At 44.3% G+C, this 18697-nt stretch overlaps 3 protein-coding genes and 1 long non-coding RNA gene across 6 annotated transcripts; 2 read left to right on the plus strand and 2 right to left on the minus strand.

The window, feature by feature from the left end:
• The first annotated feature begins 149 nt into the window (after window positions 1-149).
• On the plus strand, window positions 150-5354 carry LOC135583732 (BEL1-like homeodomain protein 4). 3 transcript variants are annotated; one of them, XM_065103901.1, is made up of 6 exons: window positions 150-507; window positions 589-749; window positions 924-2159; window positions 3110-3495; window positions 4242-4302; window positions 4643-5354. In XM_065103901.1, exons 3-6 carry the CDS (start codon window positions 975-977, stop codon window positions 5120-5122), a joined length of 2112 nt encoding a protein of 703 aa, XP_064959973.1. In that variant the 5' UTR covers window positions 150-507; window positions 589-749; window positions 924-974; the 3' UTR covers window positions 5123-5354. The 3 variants fall into 3 exon arrangements, with proteins under 3 accessions (XP_064959973.1, XP_064959975.1, XP_064959974.1); XM_065103903.1 differs by having other exon boundaries at window positions 215-507; window positions 599-749; XM_065103902.1 differs by lacking the exon at window positions 150-507 and having other exon boundaries at window positions 525-749.
• A 3010-nt stretch (window positions 5355-8364) lies between these two features.
• On the plus strand, window positions 8365-14105 carry LOC103981453 (uncharacterized). The gene is made up of 9 exons (XM_009398183.3): window positions 8365-8648; window positions 8749-8958; window positions 9137-9234; window positions 10075-10153; window positions 10266-10466; window positions 10538-10794; window positions 12857-12947; window positions 13030-13246; window positions 13653-14105. The coding sequence occupies exons 1-9, from the start codon at window positions 8499-8501 to the stop codon at window positions 13862-13864; spliced, it is 1515 nt and encodes a 504-aa protein (XP_009396458.1). The 5' UTR covers window positions 8365-8498; the 3' UTR covers window positions 13865-14105.
• Window positions 14106-14347: 242 nt separating this feature from the next.
• On the minus strand, window positions 14348-16935 carry LOC135610011 (lysine histidine transporter-like 8). Its single transcript, XM_065103904.1, has 5 exons — window positions 16504-16935; window positions 15716-15849; window positions 15205-15632; window positions 15000-15131; window positions 14348-14921 (listed from the first exon to the last, which is right to left on the minus strand). The coding sequence occupies exons 1-5, from the start codon at window positions 16908-16910 to the stop codon at window positions 14436-14438; spliced, it is 1587 nt and encodes a 528-aa protein (XP_064959976.1). The 5' UTR covers window positions 16911-16935; the 3' UTR covers window positions 14348-14435.
• Window positions 16936-17902: 967 nt separating this feature from the next.
• Window positions 17903-18561, minus strand: LOC135610013 (uncharacterized). Its single transcript, XR_010486006.1, has 2 exons — window positions 18297-18561; window positions 17903-18224 (listed from the first exon to the last, which is right to left on the minus strand). It is a non-coding gene; the product is annotated as an uncharacterized LOC135610013 (long non-coding RNA).
• Window positions 18562-18697: the final 136 nt, after the last annotated feature.

Below are 18697 nucleotides of genomic sequence, written 5' to 3' on the forward strand. Positions count from 1 at the left end.
CATCACCCGTTATGTGTAACCGACAAAGTACACGTCTACCGTCACATATTCGATCAGGACCACGGGCACCTACCGTTGGATCGAAATCCAACGTCGATATCCGTGATCTACATCGGCTCAAATCGGAGGCCCTTTGATGGCGGTGGTTCGAGACTCACACCCTTGTCTTCCGCTTTAAGCCGGGCCTCCGATGCAAGTGAGGTATAGCCATGAGCGCCCCCTCCTTGCATACCTCGAGTCAACCTACAATCTAGCGAGAGAAAGAAGGCATGTTGTTGGTGTGCATGTCGTGGTGGCTCGATTAAAAATTGGTGCAGGTCTTGCAAAAGAAAGTAGGCACCCACCATTGTAATTTTAATGGAGAGGAGGAACAGAGGGGGTCGAGTGGTCATTTGACATTTGGAGTGGTGGCCAATTTGGAGGAAGAGAAATATAGAAATGCGAGGACCTGTCCAAAGGGAAGAGGAGGAGGAGGAATAGCGACTTGTTCTCTTTTCTCTGTCTGCTGTCAGTCTCCATTTTCTTTTCTTTCTTTCTTCTCCTCTTTTTCTTTCATTTTGTAATGCTCTTTCTCTCCCCTTTCGGAAGGCGATTGCAGGAGGAGGAAGAAAAAGAATTGCAACAAAGAGAGCGGGGAGATCGGGGAGACAGGGATGGAAGAGTCCTGGAAGAGGTTTTCAACTCCGCAGGAAGACAACGATGTCTTCGTGGTCTAAATCTCTCCTGATCCGTAAGGCATGCAACCTTAGGTAAGAACCTGCACATCTCTGAGCTTAATTACCACCACCACGACGCGAAGACGGACAGGGGAAAGGGATCGGCAAGAGCGAAGATATATGATCCCTTGAATTCTTCTGATTCTCCATGATTTCTTCTTGTTGGGTTTCTTGTTTTGAACGATTCATGTCTTCCTATGGTTGCAGCTAGCGTAACGTGAATTGGACCGCTATGATGATGAAGAGAGAGAGACCAGCATGGGCATAGCGACACAGCCATCCCAGCTTCCTTTCTCCTACCTCAGCCCACCCAGGGTCCTCACGAAGCCGCTGGCCGGGCCTACTTCTCCGACGTCTATGTCCCAAGGCTTCCACCAAGGCATCTTCAGCTTCTCCGAGGGCTTCGACCGCTCTGCAAGCCAAGAGCAGCAGCAGCACCGCCACCACCACATCCCGCAGCATAGCAGGAGGGACAAGCTAAGGGTGCAAGACCTGGATGTCGCCGGTCACCCGCTGGTCCCGATCGGTGATCAAGGAGATGAGACAAACATCTACGAATCCGCTGCTGTCGGTGCCGGCAACATGTTGTCGGACATGTTCGATTTCCCGGCAACGGGACCGACGGCGATCGACCTGCACGCTAACCAGATCTCTGGAGGCTATCATTTGCCGCCGAGGCCAGCGGCCATGCCCGGCTTCTCTGGGGACTGGTACGGCCTGAACCGACAGGAAAGCCAGCAGCAGCAGCAACAGCATCCGGTGACAGGTCTGAGCACAGATTCGGCAGCTGCGATGCAACTATTTCTCACGAATCCTCCACTGCAGCCGCCGCCACACCAGCGGAACCCAAGGTCTTCATCTCCGTCTCTGCCGGCTCCTCCTCCAACTTTCCACCAGCAACATCAAGGCTTCCGAGCAGTCGAAGAGTCTCCCTTTGGTGGAAGAGCGGTAGAAGGCCAAGGTCTGTCGTTATCTCTTTCTTCATCTCTGCAGCAGCTGGAAATGGCCAAAGCCGATGATCTAAGAGTTAGGCAAGCAGCGCTATACCTCAATAACCAACAGCAAAACCAGCAGCAACCGACGTTGCATTTTCAAGGTCATGTCCCAGGAGCTCAAGTTCATGGCCACGGTCAGCAGCTACACATGGGCTATAGCAGCATGGGCGTGGTGAATGTGCCAAGGAACTCCAGGTACACAAAGGCGGCGCAGGAGCTACTGGAGGAGTTCTGCAGCGTGGGGAGAGGACAACTGAAAGGGAGTAGGGTAGGGAGACACCGTGGCAGCACATCGAACACTAACCGTAACCCTAGTGGCGGCGGCGGTGGTGGTGCTGGAGGTGGAGGTGCTTCCACCACCTCTTCCAAAGACGTTCCTCCCTTGTCTCCTGCCGACAGATTCGAGCACCAGAGAAAGAAGACCAAGCTCATCTCCATGCTTGACGAGGCACGTATCGATCTATCTTTCCTTCCTGCTAGTATGTCTTGGTACCAATAATTTTAGAAAGCTGTCTCTAAATCCACATCCTTTTTCCCAGAATTCCAGTAAGCTTTTAGGATTCTTCCTTCGTATACTTGGAGGACAGCCGGTGGCCACATATATTCTACAGTCATACAGTAGGTGGTTGAGTGGATTCACAAGTCAATTTTCACAAGATTTTTTGACACCGGTCGTTGTACTTGACATCTATCTATCTACTCCTAGAGGTGGGGTAGATTACCATTAGGGGTAGTTTCCAAGAAGAACCCATGGCTCACTCTACTCTTCTTTGTTTCTACGATCTCACTGTCCCTCGTGGAAGCACTGCATAAGAAATAGATTGATTTATACGAGTCTCGGCTCATCAGATCCTTGTATTTCTTTGTGTACATACTGCTGCAACCCTTTGATTCAGAGTCAATCACTGTCACCATGCTTTCCTACTACTACGACTACTGATCATGCACCTATCGGCCAACTGTTTTGGCATTCCTGAGATCATCTAAATCAACTCCACCTCCCTTTCTCTCCATTTCTCTCTTTCATGGAAACTTGGCAGCTATTGTTTGGCATCAGCAGCGAACGTAACCCACATGAACAGGAAGCATGTTGGCTTTCCGCTAGTGTGGCTGTCTCGGACCCTTACCTTCCGGAACAAGTTGCTTATAGCATCTGTGGCCACCGTATCGTATACTACTCTCCAATTACATATATCATCCTAGCAGCCGCATGTCACAAAAGGATAATTAATTATTGTACTTCCTTCGTGTAATTACTGCAGCTAATTTAGCTTTTATCTTTTGCTTCCTTCCATATATTTCGTCTAGCATAGTGAAACAGTACATAAAAATGAACGAGCAAGGAAATTATTACAAGGGGAATGAATCATGGTGTTCTGTGTCCTCCCATCTTCCCAGGTGGACAGAAGATACAACCACTACTGTGATCAAATGCAGATTGTGGTGAATTCCTTCGACTCGGTGATGGGGTTCGGATCTGCAACCCCGTACACGGCTCTGGCTCAGAAGGCTATGTCGCGGCACTTCCGGTGCCTCAAGGATGCCATTGCGGCACAATTGAAGCAAACATGCGAGCTCCTTGGCGATAAAGAAGGCGCGAGTAGCTCCGGCGTCACCAAGGGAGAAACCCCGAGGCTTCGGTTGCTGGATCAGAGCTTGCGGCAGCAACGGGCATTCAATCAGATGGGCGTGATTGAGCAAGAAGCCTGGAGGCCTCAGCGAGGATTGCCGGAGCGTTCGGTCAATATCTTGAGGGGTTGGCTGTTCGAGCACTTCCTTCACCCGTGAGTCTATCTTCTCTTGTCACCTTACTATGGGATTCTTATGCTAAGCATCGTTCTCCTCTTCCCCCTGCACCTCCTCTAACATGAATAAACCCTAGTAATTAGCATAGTGACAATGTTCCACTTCCTTCTCAGTTTCGAGTGATTATAACACGGATATTTAATTAGGCTAAATGCTTGGAAGTAGAGTTATTCCTGCATTCCATGCTGCCTGCATGCTTGCTTCTCTTCATGCACAAGAGTTGTCATTCACTTGAAACCTCTCTCGGTCATGTTGCTCTGTGTGTGTGTGTGTGTGTGTGTGAGAGAGAGAGAGAGAGAGAGAGAGAGAGAGAGAGAGATGGAGAGAAAGAGAGCGCGCACAGCACGGAGCACTTTCTTTTCTTTATTCCTCTACTACTACTACTATCTGTAGTTATAGGAATCAATGATTGTCACTTTCCATAGAGTGGTTTGCTTTTATCAAGAACTCAGAACTGCATTGTCCTTTTAATCTGGGTTTACTTTTATCAAGAATTCAGCACTAGGTTGTCCATAAGTGTAGTCCTTGCAGCAGCAAAGCTGCACAAAAGCTTCACTGTTTGTCCCATCCTTTTCATTCATTGGAATACTATGACAGCAAGACTCATAAATGACATTTACTGGTTCACGACCATAAGTATGTGGTGATTAAGGATGGTCACTGTAGGTTTTTTAAGATTCGTTCTGATCATGTCATTCTTGACGGTCTTCCTTTTGTTTCTCAGGTATCCCAGTGATGCAGATAAGCATTTGTTGGCGAGGCAGACAGGGCTATCCAGAAATCAGGTCCGTCATCTTCTCCCACGATGATAAGAAACGCATCAGCTTTCGGATTCCATGAATTCCGACCAAGAATATAATATCTCTTCCATGATCCCGTCGAAACTCTCCCTTGCATTATTTTGGTGTTGTTTCCTATCTAGACTCTGTTGAACTGTCAAAGAACCCTCGAAGAACATTAAGATAACAAGATATATGTAGTACTTGCGGAGCAGATCCACTTTAATTGGATTAAACTTAGGCTCTTTTTGTTTGAACTTTGTTTCGGTCAACTAGGGTTCATGTTTTCTGCACCACATAATCGACTTCAGAGCAATAAAAACTGATCGTTATACTTGTGGATCAGGTCTCCAACTGGTTCATTAATGCAAGGGTGAGGCTATGGAAACCAATGGTGGAGGAGATGTACACGCAGGAGTCCGAGGACAAGGAGGAAAGAGAGAGTGAAACAAGCCAACAAAGAACACAATCACCAATGCAACAGCAGCAAGGACTCAGACCGGAAACCAATGCCGCATCCGAAAGTGAAGCCTCTCCCAGCACGTCTTCCATCACCCAGCGCAATCATCGGTTGGTGTCCTCCGACGACAACCCACCGCCGGGTCTGTCTGCGACTCACCAATCAACAGGCGCAGTAGACGACAGCGTCCTCATCGGCGATATGTACCACCACTACGGGGTTGCCGCCACCTCTGCTTTGGGCCCGGCTGCAGGAATGAGGTTTGGAGCCGCCGGAGATGTGTCGCTCACGCTCGGGCTACGGCATGCCGGCGGCAGCACGTCCGAGAAGAGCCGGTTCTCAGCTAGGGACTTTGGCGGCTGCTAATGCCACCAAAAGGGTTCGAGGTGAACAAGATCCAAAGGAAACATAAGATTAGCTGAGAAGATCCCAAGTTGGCCACTGTAATATTCTTGGATTTGCAACAAATATATAGCAAGAACATAGGAATCTATGGTATAGAATTATTTTGCAGGTTTTTCCCTTCTTTAACATTTCTCTCTGTATCTAAGAACACATGTCGGTGTTGGGGAATAATTACAAGAATACGGATTGTTGACATTACTGTGTTTCTTTTGGTTCTGTTTACTGTTTCATTGCCATGGTTTGCTCACCAACGAGGTAGCCGCCCATTGATTTCAGGACGCTTTGGGGAGCCATGATTGAGCCATTAATGCTCGAAATAGTGGTTGATGGATGAGGGAAAAAATGAGAGGGTGATTGCGTGAGTCGTGTGGCACGCCAGATGGACGATGGGGCTCTTTTTCTGGGACCTCATTCTGGACCATCCATGGCTTTAACTGGCAATTGGACAAAAATGATTTAATGGAAGATGACTCCTTGTGCACAATATATCGCTGCAAATGTCAAAGAAAAAGAATCCAAAGTTCCATGTGAAGATCTATATTGATGTGATTTCAATTAATCTCTTTGCATTGATAATCACCCGAGTAAGACAATTATCGGTGGTGATGCCACTTTTGTTGCAGGATAAGAGATCATAGCATCAAGACGGGTGACATGGAGAAAGAATCGACGTGATGTCCTCAAAATTCCATCATCTTTCTCATTCTATGTACATGGTGAACAGTTCCTCAGAGAACAAACATCACACATCAGCCACCACAGAGGAGGCCACGAGAAAGCAACCAAAACTGGGACAATCATATGCATCAGCTTCCGCCTCCTTCAAATGGGTGCAAAACGGTCCATGAGCATGAAGACCGCAGCCTCGGAGAAGGCCACGCCATGGACCGCCTTGTCCGTGGCCACTGCTTCGCTCTTACTCGACGGACGCTTCTTCTCCTCCTCTCTTCTTAGTTGCGCCGTTGCAGACTGGGAACTGGATTTGGCGTTCTTCTCCCTCAGCCTGGCGAACTCGTACGTCCATATATCGACGAGGCTTGACATCTTCTTCCGTGCGATTCCAATACTTCTCTATCCTAAGCAAACGAGGAAGGTGGAAGATTGAGCTTAGAGACTCGATGGGAAGCGAGAGGAACGAACGGGAGGCAATATAAAGAGGAGGAAATCAGTGGGCCTGCTACTATTTCCGGGGCTTCGAGGCTGTCAGAAGTCCGTGGGCTGAGCCCCTAGAAAGGGTGAGAACCGTTCGCCCGCCAATCTTGCATCGCACGCAGAATCGAGGGATCGACGTGCGTCGGTCTCACAGGAATGCATGCGGCCACCTATGCAACGTCATCTACTAGAATTCGTCGCTTTTTAGTGCTCCCAAACGAGGATAAGTCTTCTTGTTGAATTGATTTCATTAGGTTTTATGTCGTCTTGTGAAGATTCTTATCTGATAACTTTATTAAGTTAAGCATTTGAATCAGAACCATCCAAATTAACATACCAATTATGAGAGAGATATGGGAGACTAGAAAAGGCAATAAATAAAACAGGGATCCAATAATAAATTTACTACTAATAAAATACTAATATTTTACTTGTATAATATTTCAATTTAATTCTACAGTAAATTAATGAATATACTATCAATAACCTAAATGTAACCCATCTAAATTCATGATTCGTATTAACGATTAATATGATACGTTGAAGTATCTATATAAGTTTTTAGATAGAGATTTCTATCAATCATATAATAAAAAATTATACAGTCAAATCAATTATTTAAATATATGATTAATAAAAAAATTATATATTCAAATCAATTATTTAAATCTATGATTAATCCTCGATAGAACAGTAGAGAGATTACTATCATCGGAAAAGTTTTACTCGACGCAACACAAGAGAAGCTCTAATACCATATTAAATCTAAGAATATGTTGTGAAAGAGATGAAATCATATATTCAGATCAATTACTCAAATCAGATTAATTATTCAAATTCATGATCCTTAAATCATAAATTGATTAAAGATATAATATATAAAAAATAATATAAAAAAATATCATAACATATGTACCCATGTATCTTCGATTATTACGATCAATCTTGATGATATAAAATTTATAACAAAAAAAAATATTTTTTGGTCATACATCGTGAGAGGTTTAGGTCAACATATTACATTGCAATTTTCTGCAAAGCTCGATCGACCACCTATGGCAGGAGTGGAAAGGCCTCATGTTCGTTTCTTCGTCACAAGGCCCAACAGCTCTTGCTTATTTAGTGGAACAGAACTCACTAAGAAACAGAGTGGCGCAAATTCCAGCTTCAAGTGCCCAGCAATCAGATAAGAGATCAACCCATAGATATGTATACAGAGATAGATATCTATATACAATGACTCTGAGCTCTTAGCAGTAGCAGTAACAGTTTTGCCGGCGCACTCCAACCTATGGGCTGACGCAGTCGACGAGCATGGACACGGCAGCTTCCGTGCAAGGCAAAGGCAGCCAGGGGCGAGGCTTGATCCTGATCGCCTGGCTCAAAGGAAGCTCCTGCGGCTCACTGCCTCCCTCCATCTCCGCCTTCGGTCTCGAACTTCCTGAGAAGGCAGCACGACCCTTCTCCCGAAGCTTCGCGAGCTCGGCCGTCCACGTATCCACCAAGTTGGACATTGTGATCAGAGACCGCAGCAACGACGACGATGGCTGACAAGCGACAGTCCAAGGAGAAGAAACAACACCAAGAGGAACAACTTACGATGGAAGGATGAGGCCTAGGGAGGTTGATAAGGAGCAGCAGACGAGCTTATCCATTCCAAAACCAGGGCCTTTGGAATCCTGGAGCCGCCAGTCTATGGGAGGGAGCCCGCAGCTTCATAAGAGCCCGAGGTATATGGCATCATAGCCATTACAGAACGAGTCTTCCTTTTGTGCATCACATCACATCCATCATCTCTCTCTCTCTCTCTCTCGCGTCTTCTGATCCTTTCAGTTTTCGGTAAATATAAAAATGTGGTTAAATTGTCTTAAAATTAGATTCAAGTAGTTGTAAACTGAAGAAAATCCCAGACCGTCGGATCTGCGGAGCCTCCTAACGACTAAGTCATGTGCTTTATCCACGTGTCTTAGCTTGGCGCGTTGGATCAGGTCAGGCACTCCTTAATCACCCTCCATCCAACGCCAAAAGATTACACGGCAGTAGGCCACCTGCACCGCCTCATGGGGAAGCAGGAGAAGAGATCGGGTGATGCAGATGGATCCTTCTCGTGAACGCCTAAGGCGGATAGGAGGTGGGTGAGAAGGGATCGGTAGCGAATCGATCGGGTAGATCTAAGCCCTACCGAATGGAGGAGGAGGTGGGTGAGAAGAGTCCTCGCAAGAATCAGGAAGACAAGCCGGAAGGGGGCGGCGGCGGAGGATGGGGCGGCTGGGGCATCTCTTCTTTCTCCATGTTCTCGGATCTACATAAGGCCGCGGAAGAGATCTCCAAAAATGTACATGATCTCTTGCTGTTTCTTATTCGATTAATTTGTCTACTGTTACATCCTAAAACGAAGTGAATTTGGTAAAAGGATTGTCCTTGTTTGGGATCAGGCAGTTGAAGTGGTCAAGAATGCGGCCAAAGGCATCACTGAACTGGAGATTGCGGATTCTGATTCTGAATCGGCTGATGAGGTTGCGAAGAAGGGACCCGAAGGGGGAGAAGTAGAAGAAAAGGAGGAGGAGGAGAGTGAGGAGGATAGGCTTCGCAAGTCCGCGCTTGATAAACTGGAGAAAGCCAGTGAGGATTCTCTGTTCGGTCAGGTGAGTCAATAAAACAGAAGATTGGAGATCCACTGCAGTGGTTTTAGGTGACTTCTTATTGGGATACAAGTGTTCTTATTAACTTTTACATCTTTTAGGAACGATGAAGTCGTTGTTATATATTGCTTCCTGTCCTTTGGTGGTGATTCCTTATCATTCTCGTTTTTGTGGCATCTAGGGTCTCAAGGTGCTCGATAGTTCAGTGGAAACTTTTGCTTCGGGAGCTTGGAGTGCATTGGGTGGTGCTTGGAAAGGGGGTTCAACTCTGGTCAGCAGGTATGCAATGTCATTTCTTTTGTATCTAGCCGTTCTGCAGTACAATTTACTACATTGAGTATGTTATATATTACGTAGTCTCCAAAGCAGAGACGCGTCTCTGTTAAAGAGATGTGATAAATATGTGGATTGTGCATTTTTAAAACACCTGCCGCTCCGTAGCCCTATTGTCCCTGATTGGTCTACTGCATCAACTTCTAGAGGATCTGTACTTTGTTACTGTAATCCTGTAAAGTCTGTACATGATAGTGGACTAACCTGATTGGTGTGTCCTAATTGATACAAAGGGCCTGCATTACATGATGTACCACATTGTAAAGTTTGCCGGTACTTTTGCCCACTATTGTTTAATCCTTTGCAGTCGTTACGGTCTAAGTGTCACATTTGGATAAATTTACTTAAGTTGAAAAATTATTTTGTCGGGCCTTGGTGTAACCCAATCTATTATTAACCTAGCCCTTCATTTGGAGAATGATTGACAATTGGCTTTAGGCACATCATATGCTAAGTACCAGGAATGTTGGTTATGAATTTTTATTTCATGGCTGACATTACAATTGTCAGTTGTCAAACTTCTATGTGCTTTTGATTACCTTTCATGTTCAAACCAGCTGGTTATGGCTGCAAGTTATTCGAAAATTTTTAAATGCAAAATATATGATTAGCATATATTCTGTATTAGAGCAACAGTTTCTGGATAGGTTCTGCTTTTGGAGCTAATCAGTTTTCACTAGTACCTTGTATGCTGCAATCGCTACTTTCTTAAACTGTAAAACTATATGGGTTTTATACATTGATTTTTCAGTAAATTTAACCATTTATCATCAAGCTGTCTTACAGGTTGGAACATTCTGCGGTGAGTCTAGCTGATGCCATTCAGCATGGAAACCTTCCTGGCCAAACCCCATCAATTATAGAGGTTTTTCAATTAACAGATACAGTGACATGTATCACTAGTGTTTGCTCTCTCTCTCTCTCTCTCTCTCTCTCTCTCTAGGTTGATCCTTTCATTCTTGTTTTTTGCAATATAGACCGGGAGGACTTTTACAACTAAGGGCATGGAAGTGCTTGAGCGGGTTGGAAAAGAAGCCATAGAGTTGCTCATTGCAGAGACTGGTCTTGAAGTTGAGAAAGATCCTGGTGAGGTCGACCCTCAAGATGATGAGGAGCAGTTTGAGGAAGTTACATTTGACAGGTGCTTTTACATTTATGGAGGTCCTGATCTGCTCGAGGTACAGTTTCTGTAGGTTTCTTACCAGCTGTGGTCGACTCTTCCTAATGTTCACTGAATATTTGGATGCAGGAATTGGAAGCATTGTCAAGCCATCATGCGTTGTTATTTAACAGGAAAAAGGCAAAACTTTTGGCAGAACAGAAATCTCTCTATGACGCTAAACTGCAACAGATCCAGCAAATCTTCAGTCTGGGCACTGATGTTGAAGAAAATGAAGTAGATTCAGATAAAGGAAAGAATATCGAGTCATTAGGTGGTGACAATGATGTTGAAATGATAAGGTTGCGTGACTCAAGTGTCAGGAGGGCTGCTGAAATTGCTTCAGGGTAATACAAACAGACTGATCAATGGATAACGTATCGACAGTCTGTTGCTAATAAATTCACTTGATATTGTTTTTTTGCTTAACTCAAATTCATGCTAGTTAACTGATTTTTTCATGTGATTGCACCTGCAAAATTGAAAATTATGGCTTACTAAAAGTAGCATGCGATTGCAGGTATCCAATCTGAATTTCGTCTGCTGACAATATCTAAACAATGATACTTAGAATACAGGCAGTAACAAGGAAATTTCATTAGGCATGGAAATGACAAGGGTGCACATTGCAGTGTCTCTTTCTGCATTCCTTCTAGTTTTGACCCTTACTGGCTATTCCCTGAAAGTCATGTTAAGCTTTGATTCATGCGTTTGATACGCCTATTATTTTGATATTCTACATTGATAAAGATATGTGTTGACAATGGAAATATGACTGTGGTGTTAATGCACAATAAATATTACAAAAGATTATCGGTAGAATACGTTCATCTTTTTTCATGATTATGCATCTCGATCTGTTAGGTTCATCGTGCTTTGTTTCACACTCAATATTATGCTGCAATACTCACTGTGAAAATTGCCACATGTTGAGTTGACTGGAATGCAACTAGCAAAAAGCTTGAAAGTGCATGGTGAGTGATTCAATAATGTGCTGAGAGGTCCAGATGCTCTCACCGAGACCTTTTGCCCATAACAAAATATTTGTTCTCTCTGTTGGATGTGCATGATCAAAAGAAAACTAAAGTTAAGGGCAACCAGTAATTATGAGAAGGGACCAATGAATGCTTGAAAAGCTCAGGGACTGGGATCTTCATGGCCATGCTAGCTTCTGTTTAGTTTATTTTCACTCTGCAGAAGTTCAGCACATTAAATATGACTGTTGATTATAAGTAAAAGAAGCTTTCTCTAATGGTTGCTTTTGAACTTACTTTTAATGTGCTTACTGAATGACTTAAGATTCTTTGTTTCTTTCTCAAGAATTTCCTTCTTTGTGTGATGTCTGGTGTCACTTGTGAAGTCTGTTTTAGTTGCCTATGTATTGGCTACCCTAGCATCTCATTTTTTATTTGTTTTACAATCTCAAGCGATGGTGTTGTTTGTAGTTTTTTTGTTCTTATGGCAAAGGATTTCCCCTGTTTAGGTGCATTATGTGATAGTTTCAAACGTTCAACTTATGGAAGCAACTCATGAATTCCAAACTTTTTGCATCAAATTGTCAAACAAATTTCAAATGACACCATGAAAAATTATAGTATCTGACAGATATACATATTCCTATTTGTCAATTTCCTTAGATTTGATAACGCACTGTCGGCTTCAAGATTTTTCTCATAATTAAGGATATTATGGACATGATCCAATTATGTAGTTGATGATCTTTGCTTATCTTTGATGCTCAATGTTGTTGTACCAATATACTTGCATAGGCAAGCCAGACTGATATTCATAATCTTATCTTTGCTCAAGAGAGTACTACTATGTTGATTCAGACACCATATGCTATCTTTTGATGAGCTAATATAATTTCATAAACACCTTCAGAGTGGTTCATAAATTCATTTAGGCTGGTAGTTAATTCACTCCTAATCAGTTATAGTTAGATTTGAACTTCTTTCTTTAAGCCCTTCAGATGGCAGGTAATAGTGTGGCACTGTATGTTCAATTCTAAAGGGCAAATCAGATGTTCCCAGCAAAATTTTCTTTTCAATAACAATGTGTCTTTGATTAATTTCATAATGTACCTACTTCGGTGATCTCATCAAACAAGTTACAAGCATGTACAAAGCGGACATTCTTGTCAGGGTATTTGAAGCTTGCTTCCAATTTGCTTATTTTAGCTATTTGTTTTACATCGCTGTGCTGTTAATGGAATGTTTACATTTTTGTATTGATTGTTCATTCATTGTGTATTAGCATCATCATTTCTTCATCATCATTGTTAATGGCAACCTCATTGAGCCCGAAGTAGCTATTAGCTATTATATCACATCCTGCTAATTTAAGGATTCCGGAAAGTTAAATTTGCTCGCCCTTCTTTTTTGATTATTATGGTAATTCCTTGTGCAGGTTCACATCCGCTCTCGGGGGACTCTCTGCAAATGATACAATTCAACGAGCTACTGATAGACTCGAGACAATTCACTCAGAGTGTATCCATGTACAGATAATATGGTTAACTATATTGTCTTTAGTACTTCTGTATTGTACTAAGTTACTGATTCATTGCATTTCAAATGCAGAGACTGTCAGAACTCTGTTGTTCTGCAGTATCTCAACTTCTTTTTCTTGGAAAATCGGTCATCTCTAGTGCAAACAAAGGAAGGAGTGAAGAGATAGACGGAGATATCCCAAAGATTGATTGGCCTGAAGACCCTCTCTCCAAAGCTAAGATTATCAGATACAAGGCCAAGTCCATGTCTGCAGACATGGAAACAATTTCAAAAAGTTTTATCACAGGTGAGTGTTACAAGTATGAGTTAAATTAAGTTGTTTATTATACCCGTTGTTTGTGCTTTCTTTGAGAGAACAATCACTAGTAAAAGTCCTTTTCTGCTTATGCACTAAAACCTTAGGACAAATTGTCTTGTAAATGCTTTCAATAATGAACAAGTGCGTCGATATATTTCTCTTTCAAGGAGTTTTTTTTTTCTGATATAAATTGCTGCTAACCATCCAGACAGACTAATAGTAATGGAAGCAGATGCTAATTTGCACAAATAGCATCACTAACTTGTACTCTCTTTTCATTTATTAACTTTTCTCTTCCTGCGGGAATGATCTAAATAAGGTAGCTATTTCCTTGCTCCATTTTGGAATGGAGTGGACTTTTTCTAATTAGCATTTATGGGTGTTATTTTTGTAGGAACCTCAGACATAGTAGAAGCTTTCTTGGCAACCATACAAAGTGTTTCTTCTGATAAACAAGACGGTGTCCCACGCGCTGTGGTACAGGAAAAGGCAAATGCTATTACGGACCATCTTCGAGCTGATGGAACCAGTGCTGTCGAGAAGATTCAGGATGCTGTGCAGTTCCTGGCGTATGTACTTCTCTCTACATCCATGCCAACCGTATGATATTATTCCTCACACTGGCGTATGTGGTTCTCTATTGATGTCTCTGTACATGGTTTAGTTAGCCACAATGGAGTCAGTTGGATTCCTCATACTGACTGGCTTCCAGTTGTAGATTATGCTTCTGCATGGTTTTGTCGTTCTTTAAATCTTGTTATGGTTTGTGATTGTTGCGCTAGATGATTTGTTTGAGACAAACTCATGAAGAGATATGGTCTATATATTGATCTCATATGGTGGATTATTTGGTGTCCGAAACACTCATGGATCGTTAGTTTATTGAACTTATGACAGAATAATAATCATGAATACTAAGTCATCTTAAGATTATGTGGTCATTATTGTCAATTAATCGGGATTCCACATCTTATTGGATGCGGTGAGATGGATTCTTCTTTTTCTCTCATGTGGCACAATATTTACGGATCATGTTTCTGGTCGGCGGTGGGCGAAGTGATCTCAATACATCTAACGTTTTATGCAGAATCTATCAAGCCTGACTTCATCAAAAGTAAACGTCCGACATGATAAAACACCAGAAGTTACTGCGACGAACATCCAAAGTAACTGGAGCTTAGTTAGGCTTGAAGAACTTAAGCTGGATCCCGCTGTTGATCATGCTCCAAACGCCGCCTACAGAGAAAGCTAAGCTGAAAGCCATGCCGACGATGCCCAGGCTCCAGTTGAGATACCAGTCGAAGCTGAACCTTGGAGGCTGCTTCATGCGAATCCACATGAAACAAGGGTAAGCAAACGTGACCGGAAGAGAGAGTCCACCCAACAGCCCAGCGAGGCTCGAGAGGAAGGGAAGTGCCACTCCGACGAAGAAGGAGATGAGGCCGTAGAAGACTCGGAAGCCGGATCGGACCCAGATGGAGCAGGGCCGGTTGGTTCGACTCGTGTAACCCGCTTCGAAGCTGTCGAACACCGGCATGGAGTATATCTGGAAACTGGTGAGGCAGTGGAACACAACCAACAGAAATGTTGTGGCCAGAAGTCCCCTGGGGATGTCACGGCTGTGAAATGCGTATAGAGCATTCAGTATTCCTCCTGCTGGCATCTGGAAGAGAGATTAATGGGTTTATACATTTCGATACTCGCCAACCTGCAGCGTGTTAAAGCCTCGATATATACTCACCAGGTTTCCATACGCCCAGAAGCCTCCGATGGCAATGGGGAAGAAGCACATGGCTATCAGCAGGTAAGCGACTTTGGCTCCTCTCCACATTGGAACATGCGCAGGATGCTTGAAGGTCGACGGCATCGTTGCCTGGAGATCACGCAACAGCAGTAAGTCCATAAACCTTTCGAAAGCAATTACGGCATCGAGGGAGTCGGACGACCTGAATCTCCAACGCAAGGTTGTGTCCTCTGAATGCATATGCTATTATGCCGAGAGCATTCGAGACCGAGTAAGCTGCAGCCCCCAAGGAAGGGGATGACAGGGGCTGATAAGAGACGGAAGGTGGCCTTTCTTGGCCAACGGAGAGTAGCCAAGCCATGCAAGTGTAAGTGATTGCTGTGAGAGCTCCGATGAGAGAGAGGCCAGCGATGGAGTTGAGATTTGGGAGCTGAGACAGGACGATGCACAGAAACGTAAACACTAGATACCATTCCACGGTCGAAAGCGGGTTCGATGAACACAGAGATCCACAGACTATCTGGAAGAAGAGCTTCAAGGTTTCCCCTCCGATCAGAATCAGTGCTGCTGCAGTCCCTGCTGATAAGTATATTGTCGGGAACAAAGCCAGCCAAACACCAAACCTTTCTCCTGAACAAAGAGATAGTTTAGTCATTAGCAGTGCAAAAGATCAGGGACAAACAATTCAGAAGGAAGAAGAAGAGCGGTCTCACCAAATGCAGCCTGTGCAAGTTCCACATATCGATTGTATCTTCTACCAGGTAGAGCTTCATGTAGCTTAACCAGAATCCAGAGAGTATAAAGTTGCCAAAAGTAGGCAACGGTCAGAGCTATTATCCCCCAACTCCTGCAGTCCAAGAGATAGCTTAGAATGGCTCACCTTTGACATCAGACTATTTCTGTTCACTGTGAACTCTTCTATTAAAACAAAGCTTTCTTCTTCATGTAAGCTACAAAAAAAGATGTGCAATTTGTCATTCTTGTGGTGTTGATGAACTCACTCAACACATAATAACTCTGTCGAAGAACTCTGAGCTAAGCCTCAGATCGATGCTGAACTCTCACCAACTACTTACAAGAGCTACAGTCATGTAGGCAACTGTAGGAGGTGATCTTTGGAGTGGAATATGGCTTTATCAAAGCAGCTAAAAAGTACAAGAAATCCAATTCTATTGTATTTTCATCCATCTCATTCAACTCGTGACGACTTTAAGCTGATGACAGCACGCAATCAGACCCATCACATCTATCCCACAGTAAAATTAGGCATCGTTCGCCATCTACCATGGAGCATCAATTTACCGGGTGGACTTCTCTTGCTCATGCACAAAATGTGTTGAACCGATCTACCGCTTCTCACCATGCATGCCTAAGGCCATGTGATGTATGGAAGTATCATGTTGTGTTCAGCAGCAGAGAAGCCTGATGATGGAAGTAGGAAAGAAATGGAAAGCATTAAGCGGATGGAGAAGAGAAGAGGGGGGGAGGGAGAGAAGGTGACCATCCGAGGAAGGCGAAGGCGACGGGGAGGAGGAGCGCCTGGAAGCCGATGCCGGCGTTGAGGTTGTGGAATGCGGCGTAGTGGGCGTTGCCGTGGCGGGACTCGGTGATGGGGAGCCATGCGTCCTGGGGGTTGAGCTTCGTCAGGTGGCCCACCTCCTCCAAGTAGCCCCGTAGATTCACCAGCACGCGCTTCATCGGCGTCCCCAACGCCGAAGACATCGACGGGCTCAGGAACCGCGGCGATGCCGTGCCCGACTTGGCCGAGACGGGCTCCCCTTCGCCACCGCGCGACCGCTGGCCCGTCGGGGTCACCGCCTCCGGCGTGGAGGCCCCCCGAGGGCTCGCCGGGATCGAGACCAGCTCCGGCTCCAGCCCCTGCGACGTCCCCATTCCCCTTTCCTCCATTTGTCTCAGAACGAAAGAAAGAGCGGTGTGAGAAGAGAGCAGAACGCGGGTAAAGGTTAATAAAGGTATTCTTATTTCTAATACGAAATGACCAAATCGTCCTTCTATGAGATGGGTGATATGTTACGTGCATATAATAACCGTACGTACATTTTAGTTCAGGTCATGTCAACTCTGGTCTGAAGTAGCATTCATTAGAATCAACGTGACATGTTTTTGATCAGCTTAAGATCTGATTCGGTCAATTCAACCCAAAGTATCAGTTATTTAAACTCGATTTGGTAGTACAGAATTCTTTAAGCTAATTGTGGTTTCATTCGTGCACCCATCCATTAGGACGACAGCCATTGGCCAATTCTTTACGTCGCAGAGTTGACTTGGTGGACACAGAATCTGAGAGGAGATCTGACATCACGCAACCTGCTTTAATGGTCAATTCTATTTATGATTATTAATAATAGAATGAGAATAGATAATACACCCGTTAATAGCATATTAATGCATAACAATTCTGTAAGAGGATGTATACTTGATGGTGAATGGTTTGTATCCCGATGTCGTCGAGGCACATTTAGATCGAGTTGGTGCATCAGACATGCTGGCTATAATTTAGACCCATGGAGTTATCGACAAGTTGCATGGACAAACAGCCGGCCAAACAGGGAAATGCTAGTAGTAGATATGGTCCTGACCGAGATGAAGCTCCAAACAATTAAGTGTGAAGGCAATAATGCGTGTACAATTTTTCAAGTAGATGACATGATTTATTTATTCGGGTTTTAAATGTGCAAGATACGGAATTTTGTCTGCATAGCAAGAGAGCTCCTAAGAAACTTCCTAAGGGGTGGTTAAGGCATGGAGTAAATATTGTGCAATAGTTACAATAGATTTGTGAGTATTTAACATTGGCGGCTTAGATTCCAAACCGAACCAATTGTGTTCACTTCTGAGCTCGCCGTCAGGTTTCTGTATGATGATTTAGATCAAAGGTGTACCCAATAAAATTTCTCTAATATTTAAATTAGTAAAGATTTAGAAAGTTCAATCAAATATTGAGTTCAGCAAGTGATAATTAAGCCTATGTGAATTAAGAATACACCATATTTTTCACCATGAAGAAAAGTTCAAGCAGACGAGGGTGGATGATTCACTGCAGGACCCAAGTGCCGCAGGTCTCGTTCACTTCCCTTGAAAGACGAAGAGCCAAAATGGCAATTAAGTTACCACGACGAGTACTTCCCACCATCGACGCTGCGCTGCCCAGCTTCCGTGAACGCGTCGTCCTGAGCGCACAGGATGTAGATTTGCTCCACCCTGGAAAAGGGTGGCCACTGTGAGATCCTTTGGGGCATTCATGCAAACACATGTTGGACAAGGATTACGTACGTATTGCGGAGCACGCAGACACGGATGTACACATCCCTGGAACGGACGACGCTGGTAAGGCTTCGACGAATCCATTCAAGGTTGTGGCGGCAGGTCCTCTCTGCGCGAATGAGATGCTTATATCGCCTCCCAAACTCGAAGAAGACCTGTAATTGTGGGATCCAATTTCCACTGAAACAACCGACCACGTCGAGCACATTCATCCGCCGGTGGTCGGGCAATCCATTCGACCAGTGATGGAGGAGTCGTGTCATTACTCCTTCCCACGTAGACACTGCGACGGACCGACGTTATTGATTGCATATGGAGGTGTGGGCCCGCTAGGGGTAATTGTAAATGGGCCAAACATTGACGGGAGAACGTTGGGGCTCACCAACATTGACGGCAAAGGCCGACTCGTG

Source organism: Musa acuminata, chromosome BXJ2-4 (genome assembly GCF_036884655.1).
Source record: "Musa acuminata AAA Group cultivar baxijiao chromosome BXJ2-4, Cavendish_Baxijiao_AAA, whole genome shotgun sequence".
NCBI classification, from domain to species: domain Eukaryota; kingdom Viridiplantae; phylum Streptophyta; class Magnoliopsida; order Zingiberales; family Musaceae; genus Musa; species Musa acuminata.

What these genes read in the sequence shown, in the direction of transcription:
- LOC135583732 (XM_065103901.1), top strand. Translation starts at nt 975, where the DNA reads ATGGGCATAGCGACACAGCCATCCCAGCTTCCTTTCTCCTACCTCAGC. An exon ending in TCATCTCCATGCTTGACGAG is followed by an intron (nt 2,160 to 3,109) that starts GCACGTATCGAT and finishes CCATCTTCCCAG; the next exon opens with GTGGACAGAAGATACAACCA. An exon ending in CAGGGCTATCCAGAAATCAG is followed by an intron (nt 4,303 to 4,642) that starts GTCCGTCATCTT and finishes CTTGTGGATCAG; the next exon opens with GTCTCCAACTGGTTCATTAA.
- LOC103981453 (XM_009398183.3), top strand. Translation starts at nt 8,499, where the DNA reads ATGGAGGAGGAGGTGGGTGAGAAGAGTCCTCGCAAGAATCAGGAAGAC. An exon ending in AGGATTCTCTGTTCGGTCAG is followed by an intron (nt 8,959 to 9,136) that starts GTGAGTCAATAA and finishes TGTGGCATCTAG; the next exon opens with GGTCTCAAGGTGCTCGATAG. An exon ending in GGTTCAACTCTGGTCAGCAG is followed by an intron (nt 9,235 to 10,074) that starts GTATGCAATGTC and finishes GCTGTCTTACAG; the next exon opens with GTTGGAACATTCTGCGGTGA.
- LOC135610011 (XM_065103904.1), bottom strand. Translation starts at nt 16,910, where the DNA reads ATGGAGGAAAGGGGAATGGGGACGTCGCAGGGGCTGGAGCCGGAGCTG. An exon ending in ACTTGCACAGGCTGCATTTG is followed by an intron (nt 15,633 to 15,715) that starts GTGAGACCGCTC and finishes CTCTTTGTTCAG; the next exon opens with GAGAAAGGTTTGGTGTTTGG. An exon ending in TCTGGGCGTATGGAAACCTG is followed by an intron (nt 14,922 to 14,999) that starts GTGAGTATATAT and finishes TCTCTCTTCCAG; the next exon opens with ATGCCAGCAGGAGGAATACT.